Genomic DNA, 13,429 nt, shown 5'->3' on the forward strand with positions numbered 1-13,429 from the left:
GATGTTAACTAGACTTACTGTGGTGATCATTTCACAATACATGCAAATACTAAATCATTATGTTGTACACCTGAAACTAACATTATGTCTATTATACCTCAATTACAAACAAGATTACTTAGAGCACAATACAATCCACATGTTGTAAGGACAGCAAACAAAATAGAAACCTTGTAAGAGGAGGGATTGTACACTTGCTTACCATTGCTCTTCTCACTGTCGGCAGGTTTCATCTGTATAGGATGATGCATCTATAAAAGTTAATACATGAATATTACCATTTATACACTGGTCAGAAATATGAGGGCTCAAAGGAAATACCAAAACTAGAGCCTTAACAGTTGTCTCTGAACTCACATACCTGCCTCATGATCTTCCCCCCATAAAATATCAAAATAGAATGTGTGTAAGTCAAATTCTTTTGAATGAACGAGAACTACTTTCAACATTATCTTCTTGAAAATAAATGTTTCCTTTATGTCCTCCTCTACATCAATTCTTGCGGCAATCATCCTTCACCCACAATAGTTTATGCCCGAAATAAAATATGTTCCACGGGTCAAAACCACCACAGTGTCTTACTAATAAGAGCTTTCTTACCCCTGGGAGGACCTTCATGTTGTGAAGAGCATTCTGCGCTTCTAATGCAGCTTTGCGGGTGTAAAATGTAACAAAACAGCACCCTGCAATGAAGATGACTTCATGAAATCAAAACAGTAAGAAGACAATTTCTAGAGCATTCCCTTATCAGCAGACATATTGGAACTCAAAAGAGGGCTAGGTTTATTAACATGAGTTGAGAAAGAAACAGAGAATGAGGGAAACTACCAGGAAAAAACTGCATTATCTTCTGTACATTTTTGTTGTTACAGTCTCCTTGTTCTATTAAAATTCTTCTTTAGCTGATCCTGTGACTTCTCTGAGAAAGGTATTTCCCTTACAAAGGTCACAGTACCATGATATTCAATCCAACTGCTCTGAAGACCAGGTAGTGTGCTGGGCAAGAAGACTCAGCTACAAACAGGATAGACAGGGAGCCTTGCACTCTTGTAGCTTGTTGTAGTCCACCAGGAACTCTTTTTTCCTAAGAATAAACCACTTCTTACACTGTAATCAGTTTCTACCATATGCCCCAAACATAATTCTCATTTTTTTATTATAAAATGACTTAAGAGCAAGAACCACTTAGTATTTTTTTTTGCTCTTGATTCTCATCAAACATAATTAAGCTTCTAACAGCACACGGCAGTGAAAGAGATCTATAGATTTGTGCTTTGTATCTTGATTGGTGGATATGGGTCTTGTAAATCTGGGCCCACAGTCCCATGATATATGTTAGAGATTTCTCTCAAAATCACCGCAATTAAGATTTTAAATCATTGCAGTTATATTGCCAGTTACATAAACTACAATATTTATATTTTTTTCAAAGAGAAAATAATTCCTCTGCCTCTAGATCCTCTAGTAAGCTGGTTTCAAACATAACACAATCATGCTTGCTCATATTTGCACTATAGAACAGCTTTCACTGAAAATTACTGTGAAATTGGTCATCTGGAAAAATATAAATATGTCTACATGTGTACAGGGGCAAAGCTAATGCCTTATCTACCATCAGTCCTATAAAATTTCCACTCTACTGGTATTTCTAGAAGCTGCTCACCCTTTGTTTTCTTGTCCATTTTGTAAGCTACAACTAACAGGTTACCTACAAATATACCCTCCTAGTGGCTAAGCCACCCTGCAAGGCCTCTGTAACACTAACAGAAATCCATGGGTACATGGACAAGAAAACCTTATGTGGCTAGTTTACTTCAACTTTATTTTTGTCATTCTATCCCCCAATCCAAGTGACATACTCATATTAAGTCTGTCTCTTGAATTTAGAGCTCTCACAAGGACTGTTCAAGATCCAATTTATAAATTATCCTCATGATGTCACTTAACTTTTTATTTTTAAGCTATTAAATGTGTTTGGGCTGAAAGATATAGAGGAATAGACAAAAGGACGTATTTTTTTGCCCCAATATTACCATAGGAGCATTCTGGCAATGAGATGCAACATGCACATGACAGAAATGACATTTAAAACCCAAAGACCTTACCTTTGCTCTGAGGAGGGTTTTGGCTCCTATCCCTTAGGACATTGATTTCATAGACAGCACCATACTGTTCAAAGAGTTCCCTCAAGTCCTTCTCAGACCAGGTCCTCGGAACCTGGCCCACAAACATCTTGATGGCATCAAGATCTGGTTGGTCTGGGTGGTCCAGGGTGCCATTCATTTTCTTTGAGCTGCATGAAATAAAAGTTCTATTATGTATTCATGTTGCTTTCCAGAGGGGTCTTCTTTTCTTTAAAGATCTCAACTACTTCCTGAAAAAGTAGAGGGAAAATATTTCTACTTTTCACTACTTCCATTCAATTTACCATTTTCCTGGTTCTCCCTCACTGTGGCCACCCCTTCTTAGATTCCAAACTAAAGTCTCCATTGTGACTAGAACATCCTGGGTTTTAAAACTAAGGAACTGGGTATCACTCAGTCCTTGTCTAGCATGAGAATTCTCAAAATAATTCAAGAGGTAAAGTTCCTAAAAGCACATTTTAGTAATTTTAAGCATAGTTAACCAAACACTAAAATCACTAAAGACTGTATTATAGATAAGATTCAGGACTCTCAATGTATACAGTAATAGGGGAAAAGTTCTCTTTCAGTAAATGTTAGAAAAGAAGCACTTGAATTTCCCAAGCCTAAACTAAGAATTGACTAGAATTATCAGCCTCGGAATGTTGCTGTCTCATGGGTGGTCCTGGTGCTGCTGAGTTAGTACCTCACACCAAAACAAAGCTTTGCCTCTTAAAACTTTCACAAATTATTGTTATGCAAACATAAATAATGATGCTATCACTCTAGGTCTGTTTCTAAGTTATCTAATTTACTGCTATTCTTCAAGACTCTACCAGTTAATTCCCTTAAGCAAAAACTGCAACCATAACATCCACATATTCCTCCAATCCTATTACAGCAAACTTTTAACGTTCCTACTTTAATACTTTCATCCCTACCCTTGCCACGGCCAAGAACCTAGAGGCATTCCTGCACTATAAATGTTTCCACTCAGAATCAATCAGTTGTTTTCCTTCCACTGCTTCAAGACCTTACTTTCAGCATTTATCTGAACCAGTAACAACTTAAATTCCAAATAGCTAGGATTAGAGTTTTTGTTAGTGTTTGCTTAATTCAGAAATTACATCATCGTATTTAAATTTGCCATGTTCTAATAGTCAATCTTAAATAAAATACCAGTTTTCTTTAAAGGAAAAACAAGTTTTTTCCACCACTGCTATTTTCTGAATAGTTTTTTAAGAACCTTAAGAATGCTGAATCTATGAAAGTAGATCAACCTCTTTTAATTCTTAAGTCTCTTATAACTGAACACCCCACAGGTACCATTCTCACATTACCTTTGTTGAATCTAGCACTTAATTAAATATCAAAAAAGCTGTAAAACAAATGGCATACAAACTTTTATTGCTGTGTCTGAGAAGGTTCCTTATACTCTTCAAGGTTAACTAGTCAGTTTCATCAGGACTCATATTGAGAAGTCCCTGAAGGCAGAAAATTTTATGAACTATTCATTCATATAGCCACACCTGGTATAGCAACTGGTTCAAAGTAAGTACTCGGATGTGGGATGAGACAAATTTCTTGTACTCAATTCCTCCAATTAAGCAACTAACCCTGATAAAAATGAATGCTCTGCACAAAGAAGACTCACAAATTAAAGAACTACTACTATCTCCTATGTGTTTGACTGCCACAGGATTAATCTGCCTTGTTTTTCCTTTTAAGTGGTTTGGAATACACTGTTTTACTGGTTTATTAATTTAAAACCAAGTGTGACAAGTCATTGCAAAAATATAGTTGCCTCTAGAACTTTAATCCCAATGTAACAGAAATCATGCTATAATGATTTAAAAAGGGGGGGACCCTATGACTCGTGAAACTCCCTGCAATCTGCCCCAACAACTTTAATTACCAGTTTTAACATCATCTTATTAAAATGCTGCTAAACTGAGGGGCGGAGCCAAGATGGCGGCGTGAGTAGAGCAGTGGAAATCTCCTCCCAAAAACACATAGAGCTATGAAAATATAACAAAGAAAAATCTTCCTAAAATAGAGACCACAGGACACAGGACAACATCCAGACTACATCCACACCTGCAAGAACCCAGCGCCTTGTGAAGGGGGTAAGATACAAGCCCCAGCCCGGCGGGACCCGAGCGCCCCTCCCCCCGGCTCCCGGCGGGTGGAGAGAAACCGGAGCGGTTTTTTTGTTTTTTTTGGCGAGCGCTTTTTGGAAGCCTTAGAGGGACGGGCCCCCGTTGCTGGGGAGGCAGGGTGGCGGGACCGGTGAGGAGGTGCCTGGGAACGGCGCCGGAGGACAAAGAATATCCTGCGTTTCTCCCTGCGAGACCTGGGGGCGGGTGCCTGAGACCGGTGCCTGAGGACGGAGGAGGTCGCGCGTTTTTCCCCTTTTTTTTTTTTTCTCTTTTTGGCGAGCGCTTTTTGGAAGCCTTGAAGGGACGGGGACCCCAGTGCTAGGGAGGCACGGTGGCGGGACTGGTGAGCGGGTGGCTGGGACCGGCGCCTGAGGACAAAGAATATCCCCCGTTTTTCCCTGCGGGACCGGTGGGCGGGTGCCTGAGACCGGCACTTGAGGACAGAGGAAATCGCGCGTTTTTCCCCTTTTTTTTTTCTCTTTTCTGTGAGTGCTTTTTGGAAGCCTAAAAGGGACAGGGACCCCGGTGCTAGGGAGGCAGGGCGGCGGGACTGGTGAGCGGGTGCCTGGGACCGGCACCTGAGGACAAAGAATATCCCGCATTTTTCCCTGTGGGACCGGTGGGTGGGTGCCTGAGACCAGCACCTGAGGACGGAAGAAATCGCGCGTTTTTCCCCTTTTTTTTCTCTCTTTTTGCCGAGTGCTTTTTGGAAGCCTTGAAGGGACAGGGACCCCGGTGCTAGGGAGGCAGGGCGGCGGGACTGGTGAGCGGGTGCGTGGGACCAGTGCCTGAGGACAAAGAATATTGAGCGTTCCTTCCCTGAGGGACCGGTGGGTGGGTGCTTTTTGGAAGCCTTGAAAGGACAGGGACCCTGGTGCTAGGGAGACAGGGCAGCAGGACCAGTGAGCGGGTGCCTGGGACCGGCACCTGAGGACAAAAAAAAAAAAAAAAAAAAAAAAATCGCTTGTTTTTCCCCTTTTTTTCCTTTTTTTTTCTCTTTCTTTCTGTTCCCTCTCTCGTTGTTGCTGCTGTTGTTTTGGTTTGGAGAGTGCTTTTTGGAAATCTTAAAGGGGCAGGACAGGTCACTTAGACCAGAAGCAGGGAATCTGGGGATCTCTGGGCACTCTAACCCCCTGGGCAGCAGGGAGCACAGAGGCCCCTTACGGAGATAAATAGTCTCCTGGCTGCTCCCCCTCCAACGGGGCTCCACCATTTTGGAGGAACAGCCCCAGCCAGGCCAAGCCCACAGCAACAGCGGAGATAAACCCCAAAGCAACTGGGCAGGAAGCAGAAGCCCTGTCTGCGCACAGCTGCCCAGCACAAGCCACTAGAGGTCGCTATTCTCCCAGGAAAAGGCTACAAACCAACAAGAAGGGAAGCTCTTCCAGCGGTCACTTGTACCAGCTCTGCAAACTATCTCTATCACCATGAAAAGGCAAAACTACAGGCAGACAAAGATCACAGAGACAACACCTGAGAAGGAGACAGACCTAACTAGTCTTCCTGAAAAAGAATTCAAAATAAAAATCATGAACATGCTGACAGAGATGCAGAGAAAAATGCAAGAGCAATGGGATGAGATGCAGAGAAAAATGCAAGAGCAGTGGGATGAGATGCAGAGAAAAATGCAAGAGCAGTGGGATGAAGTCCGGAAGGAGATCACAGATGTCAGGAAAGAGATCACAGAAGTGAAACAATCCCTGGAAGGATTTATAAGCAGAATGGATAAGATGCAAGAGGCCATTGAAGGAATAGAAGCCAGAGAACAGGAACGTATAGAAGCTGACATAGAGAGAGATAAAAGGATCTCCAGGAATGAAACAACACTAAGAGAAATATGTGACCAATACAAAAGGAAAAACATTCGTATTATAGGGATACCAGAAGAGGAAGAAAGAGGAAAAGGGATAGAAAGTGTCTTTGAAGAAATAATTGCTGAAAACTTCCCCAAACTGGGGGAGGAAATAATCGAACAGACCATGGAATTATACAGAACCCCCAACAGAAAGGATCCAAGGAGGACAACACCAAGACACATAATAATTAAAATGGCAAGGATCAAGGACAAGGAAAGAGTTTTAAAGGCAGCTAGAGAGAAAAAGGTCACCTATAAAGGAAAACCAATCAGGCTAACATCAGACTTCTCAACAGAAACCCTACAGGCCAGAAGAGAATGGCATGATATACTTAATGCAATGAAACAGAAGGGCCTTGAACCAAGGATACTGTATCCAGCACGACTATCATTTAAATATGATGGTGGGATCAAACAATTCCCAGACAAGCAAAAGCTGAGGGAATTTGCTTCCCACAAACCACCTCTACAGGGCATCCTACAGGGACTGCTCTAGATGGGAGCACCCCTAAAAAGAGCACAGAACAAAACACACAACATATGAAGAATGGAGGAGGAGGAATAAGAAGGGAGAGAAGAAAAGACTCTCCAGACAGTGTATATAACAGCTCAATAAGCGAGCTAAGTTAGGCAGTAAGATACTAAAGAAGCTAACCTTGAACCTTTGGTAACCACGAATCTAAAGCCTGCAATGGCAATAAGTACATATCTTTCAATAGTCACCCTAAATGTAAATGGACTTAATGCACCAATCAAAAGACATAGAGTAATAGAATGGATAAAAAAGCAAGACCCATCTATATGCTGCTTACAAGAAACTCACCTTAAACCCAAAGATAAGCATAGACTAAAAGTCAAGGGATGGAAAAACATATTTCAGGCAAACAACAGTGAGAAGAAAGCAGGGGTTGCAGTACTAATATCAGACAAAATAGACTTCAAAACAAAGAAAGTAACAAGAGATAAAGAAGGCCACTACATAATGATAAAGGGCTTAGTCCAACAAGAGGATATAACCATTCTAAATATATATGCACCCAATACAGGAGCACCAGCATATGTGAAGCAAATACTAACAGAACTAAAGAGGGAAATAGACTGCAATGCATTCATTGTAGGAGACTTCAACACACCACTCACCCCAAAGGATAGATCCACCGGGCAGAAAATAAGTAAAGACACACAGGCACTGAACAACACACTAGAACAGATGGACCTAATAGACATCTATAGAACTTTACATCCAAAAGCAACAGGATATACATTCTTCTCAAGTGCACATGGAACATTCTCCAGAATAGACCACATACTAGCTCACAAAAAGAGCCTCAGTAAATTCCACAATATTGAAATTCTACCAACCAATTTTTCAGACCACAAAGGTATGAAAGTAGAAATAAATTCTACAAAGAAAACAAAAAGGCTCACAAACACATGGAGGCTTAACAACATGCTACTAAATAATCAATGGATCAATGAACAAATCAAAATAGAGATCAAGGAATATATAGAAACAAATGACAACAACAACACTAAGCCCCAACTTCTGTGGGATGCAGCGAAAGCAGTCTTAAGAGGAAAGTATATAGCAATCCAGGCACACTTGAAGAAGGAAGAACAATCCCAAATGAATAGTCTAACATCACAATTATTAAAACTGGAAAAAGAAGAACAAATGAGGCCTAAAGTCAGCAGAAGGAGGGACATAATAAAGATCAGAGAAGAAATAAACAAAATTGAGAAGAATAAAACAATAGCAAAAATCAACGAAACCAAGAGCTGGTTCTTTGAAAAAATAAACAAAATAAATAAGCCTCTAGCCCAACTTATTAAGAGAAAAAGAGAGTCAACACAAATCAACATAATCAGAAATGAGAATGGAAAAATCACGACAGACTCCACAGAAATACAAAGAATTATTAAAGACTACTATGAAAACCTATATGCCAACAAGCTGGAAAACCTAGAAGAAATGGACAACTTCCTAGAAAAATACAACCTTCCAAGACTGACCAAGGAAGAAACACAAAAGTTAAACAAACCAATTACAAGCAAAGAAATTGAAACAGTAATCAAAAAACTACCCAAGAACAAAACCCCGGGGCCGGACGGATTTACCTCGGAATTTTATCAGACACACAGAGAAGACATAATACCCATTCTCCTTAAAGTGTTCCACAAAATAGAAGAAGAGGGAATACTCCCAAACTCATTCTATGAAGCCAACATCACCCTAATACCAAAACCAGGAAAAGACCCCACCAAAAAAGAAAATTACAGACCAATATCCCTGATGAATGTAGATGCAAAAATACTCAATAAAATATTAGCAAACAGAATTCAACAGTATATCAAAAGGATCATACACCATGACCAAGTGGGGTTCATCCCAGGGATGCAAGGATGGTACAACATTCGAAAATCCATCAACATCATCCACCACATCAACAAAAAGAAAGACAAAAACCACATGATCATCTCCATAGATGCTGAAAAAGCATTTGACAAAATTCAACATCCATTCATGATAAAAACTCTCAGCAAAATGGGAATAGAGGGCAAGTACCTCAACATAATAAAGGCCATATATGATAAACCCACAGCCAGCATTATACTGAACAGCGAGAAGCTGAAAGCATTTCCACTGAGATCGGGAACCAGACAGGGATGCCCACTCTCCCCACTGTTATTTAACATAGTACTGGAGGTCCTAGCCACGGCAATCAGACAAAACAAAGAAATACAAGGAATCCAGACTGGTAAAGAAGAAGTTAAACTGTCACTATTTGCAGATGATATGATACTGTACATAAAAAACCCTAAAGACTCCACTCCAAAACTACTAGAACTGATATCGGAATACAGCAAAGTTGCAGGATACAAAATCAACACACAGAAATCTGTAGCTTTCCTATACACTAACAACGAATCAATAGAAAGAGAAATCAGGAAAACAATTCCATTCACCATTGCATCAAAAAGAATAAAATACCTAGGAATAAACCTAACCAAGGAAGTGAAAGACTTATACTCTGAAAACTACAAGTCACTCTTAAGAGAAATTAAAGGGGACACTAATAAATGGAAACTCATCCCATGCTCATGGCTAGGAAGAATTAATATCGTCAAAATGGCCATCCTGCCGAAAGCAATATACAAATTTGATGCAATCCCTCTCAAATTACCAGCAACATTCTTCAATGAATTGGAACAAATAATTCAAAAATTCATATGGAAACACCAAAGACCCCGAATAGCCAAAGCAATCCTGAAAAAGAAGAATAAAGTAGGGGGGATCTCACTCCCCAACTTCAAGCTCTACTACAAAGCCATAGTAATCAAGACAATTTGGTACTGGCACAAGAACAGAGCCACAGACCAGTGGAACAGATTAGAGACCCCAGAAATTAACCCAAACATATATGGTCAATTAATATTTGATAAAGGAGCCATGGACATACAATGGCAAAATGACAGTCTCTTCAACAGATGGTGCTGGCAAAACTGGACAGCTACATGTAGGAGAATGAAACTGGACCATTGTCTAACCCCATATACAAAGGTAAACTCAAAATGGATCAAAGACCTGAATGTAAGTCACGAAACCATTAAACTCTTGGAAAAAAACATAGGCAAAAACCTCTTAGACATAAACATGAGTGATCTCTTCTTGAACATATCTCCCCGGGCAAGGAAAACAACAGCAAAAATGAGCAAGTGGGACTACATTAAGCTGAAAAGCTTCTGTACAGCGAAAGACACCATCAATAGAACAAAAAGGAACCCTACAGTATGGGAGAATATATTTGAAAATGACAGATCTGATAAAGGCTTGACGTCCAGAATATATAAAGAGCTCACACGCCTCAACAAACAAAAAACAAATAACCCAATTAAAAAATGGGCAGAGGAACTGAACAGACAGTTCTCCAAAAAAGAAATACAGATGGCCAAGAGACACATGAAAAGATGCTCCACATCGCTAATTATCAGAGAAATGCAAATTAAAACTACAATGAGGTATCACCTCACACCAGTAAGGATAGCTGCCATCCAAAAGACAAACAACAACAAATGTTGGCGAGGCTGTGGAGAAAGGGGAACCCTCCTACACTGCTGGTGGGAATGTAAATTAGTTCAACCATTGTGGAAAGCAGTATGGAGGTGCATCAAAATGCTCAAAACAGACCTACCATTTGACCCAGGAATTCCACTCCTAGGAATTTACCCTAAGAACGCAGCAATCAAGTTTGAGAAAGACAGATGCACTCCTATATTTATCGCAGCACTATTTACAATAGCCAAGAATTGGAAGCAACCTAAATGTCCATCTGTAGATGAATGGATAAAGAAGATGTGGTACATATACACAATGGAATACTACTCAGCCATAAGAAGTGGAAAAATCCAACCATTTGCAGCAACATGGATGGAGCTGGAGAGTATTATGCTCAGTGAAATAAGCCAAGCAGAGAAAGAGAAATACCAAATGATTTCACTCATCTGAGGAGTATAGGAACAAAGGAAAAACTGAAGGAACAAAACAGCAGCAGAATTACAGAACCCAAAAATGGACTAACAGGTACCAAAGGGAAAGGAACTGGGGAGGATGGGTGGGCAGGGAGGGATAAGGGGGGGGAAGAAGAAGGGGGGTATTAAGATTAGCATGCATGGGGGGGAGGGAGAAAGGGGAGGGTGGGCTGCACAACACAGGAGGACAAGTAGTGACTCTACCACATTTTGCTAAGCTGATGGACAGTAACCGTAATGTGGTTGTTAGGGGGGACCTGATATAGGGGAGAGCATAGTAAACATAGTATTCTTCAGGTAAGTGTAGATTAAAAATTTAAAAAAAAAAAAGAAAGAAAGAAAGAAAAGGGGGATTACTCCTTAACAGGATAAAACTATTGGTAAATCAAAGATCAACGCATGCTTTAAATATCCTTAATGTTGATCACTTAAAGGGTGTCAGATGATCAGCTATGGAGGTACTCTTTTCTGATAATATTCCTTTCTCTTAATTTAAAAAAAAAAAAAAAAAAGCAGTTACTGTGTGCTGACCTCCAATGAGTTCTGCACAGTGGTATAGAGGGCATGTCAAAGTGTGGGCAAAGGGTCTGTTTGTTTCTAGGCAGAAGATCAAGGCCTAGCTTGGATACCCAGAAAATGAACTAAGATACGATATGAGGAGGAGCTTCCGGCATCAGCACTCTCTGGAGGACTCGTGCCGGGGGATGATCATCAAAAAGCCTCCACAGGGATCCGGACGATGCTGCGGTTGTGGCTGCATCCAGCCCACCGTCTCCTGGACTTGCCATAAGAAGGAGGAGGGAGATGTCTAGGCTGGCATGTGCATACAGTGAGACAACGAATTTGACTGGATCTGTACTGTTGGAACTCAACCAGGAGTTGGGAGGGGTGCAAGTTGTAGCACCCCAAAATCTCATGACTATAGACTATCTATGGTTAAAAGAACATATGGGATGTGAACAGATCCCAGAAATGGGCTGCTTTAATTTGTCTGATGGTTCAAGTACAGTTCGAAAATATCCATCATATCATAGATAAATTTTCACAAATGCCTAGGGTGCCTAAATGGTTTTCTTGGCTTCACTGGAGATGGCTGGTAATTATAGATTTGCTTTGTTTATGTCACCGTATTCCTATTATGTTAATATGTGTGTGCAAATTAGTTAGTAGTTTAAAACCTGTACATACTTAAGGTACTATACAAGAAGATATGTCAAAGAAATAATCAATCCTCCCAAGTTTCCTTCATATGCTACATCTATAGCTTTTCTTCTTCCTTCCTAATTACAAACCTTAAATAGAATTCGTGCCTCATATCGAATTTACCGAGTATCATAATTCCTCCAGGTGGTAAAGATACCTCGAGACAAGTGCTGGGCATAGAAGCCACAGGGCATAAAGCTGCAAAGAAGTAAAAAGCTAACCTTTGCAAACAATATGGCTTCTCTCTCACTTACCAACTTTACATTTCCCTGTATGGCCCCGGAAGATGACTGGTTAGCCAGAGACGGGTAAGATTCCTCAAGGGAGGAACAACCTAAGACAGGCACAGTCGCAGGGGGGCCATCAGGTGAGAATTTGGGGATCAACAGAGGTGAGGCTCAGAACCTCACCCCCGCTGCTTTGAGAGAAATCTTCTGCATCCGTGGATGTCTTGCTGCCCTTGTCTAGCCTGGATTAATACTTAGTCCATAGGCACACACCTGATCATCTGATCATCTACATTTGCCTTCTTACAGCACTAAACTATGTTTTCTACCTTTATCTTGCATCTACCTACCACTTCAGCATTTTATTAAAAATAAAAATAATAATAATAATAGGAGAAATGTGGGATCAACATATAAATCAAGTACAAAAATCAAATGAATATTCATATTTGACCTGATGGTTTATAGGTCATATTGCATGATCAAAACCGAAAGTTTCTGTGATGAATGCCCTTGTACTGTTCACCATGTAAGAATTTATTCACTCTGTAAGAATTCGTTCACCATGTAAGAACTTGTTCGTTATGCTTCAGAAGATTGGAGACTGACGAGAATTAGGCTTGAGATGGATTAATGATTGTACATTGAGCATTGACCCCCCTATACTGAATTTTATTGTTGTTAACAACCATTTGATCAATAAATGAGAGATGCCCTCTCAAAAAAAAAAAGTGATCAAATGAAAGACAAGCAGGTCTGTAAGGGGTGGACTGCAGCAGCCAGTCCCGTCAGCTCATCTGTGCTAGTTTCAGGCATTCTTCCCACGGGCTGGGGCCACTTCCCCAAGGACCCTAACCTGATTTGATCAGCTTTCCCCAGGCCAAGTTGGAGGGGGGCTCTGAGCCAGGAGTGTTCTCCCCCACATGTGCGAGCTGAAGAGGAAGAAGCCTCCATGAGAAGCAGGCCGCTTGCATAAAGCTGGATTGAAGAAGCTGTTATTCACTTAGTACTTAGATGACTTTTTCAAAGTTACATTTTAAAGGTTTATAATATTCAAGTAGTTACATTTAATATAAATTAAATCCCAAGCTTCCTACAGACTACTTCTACTTTTCCTTGGCTGGGAAGTAGAGTGGAGTAGGGTATGTGATTAACCTTGAAAGACCTCAACATAGACCCATCCTTGTAGCAATTATTATTTATTTTGTGCAATTACATCTCAATTCCTGACTGTTGTCTCCTGGGAGGTAAAATGGGCACCCAGCCTAACATGCAAAAACCACCCTAATTCATATGTACTGATAAGGCAAAAATAATTGTCTTAATAATTAT

General features: G+C 40.5%; 1 protein-coding gene across 12 annotated transcripts in view; it reads right to left on the bottom strand.

The window, feature by feature from the left end:
- Positions 1-13,429, bottom strand: part of CELF1 (CUGBP Elav-like family member 1) — a 135,538-nt gene that overhangs the window by 55,125 nt on the left and 66,984 nt on the right. For all 12 annotated transcript variants that reach the window (XM_073216551.1, XM_073216550.1, XM_073216553.1 and 9 more), the window contains 3 exons: positions 2,106-2,293; positions 601-683; positions 203-251 (listed from right to left, as the gene is read on the bottom strand). In XM_073216551.1, the coding sequence (XP_073072652.1) occupies positions 203-251; positions 601-683; positions 2,106-2,293 (320 nt within the window). The remainder of the gene's footprint in view (positions 1-202; positions 252-600; positions 684-2,105; positions 2,294-13,429) is intronic.

This window comes from Manis javanica, chromosome 11, assembly GCF_040802235.1.
Source record: "Manis javanica isolate MJ-LG chromosome 11, MJ_LKY, whole genome shotgun sequence".
In the NCBI taxonomy this organism is placed as follows: domain Eukaryota; kingdom Metazoa; phylum Chordata; class Mammalia; order Pholidota; family Manidae; genus Manis; species Manis javanica.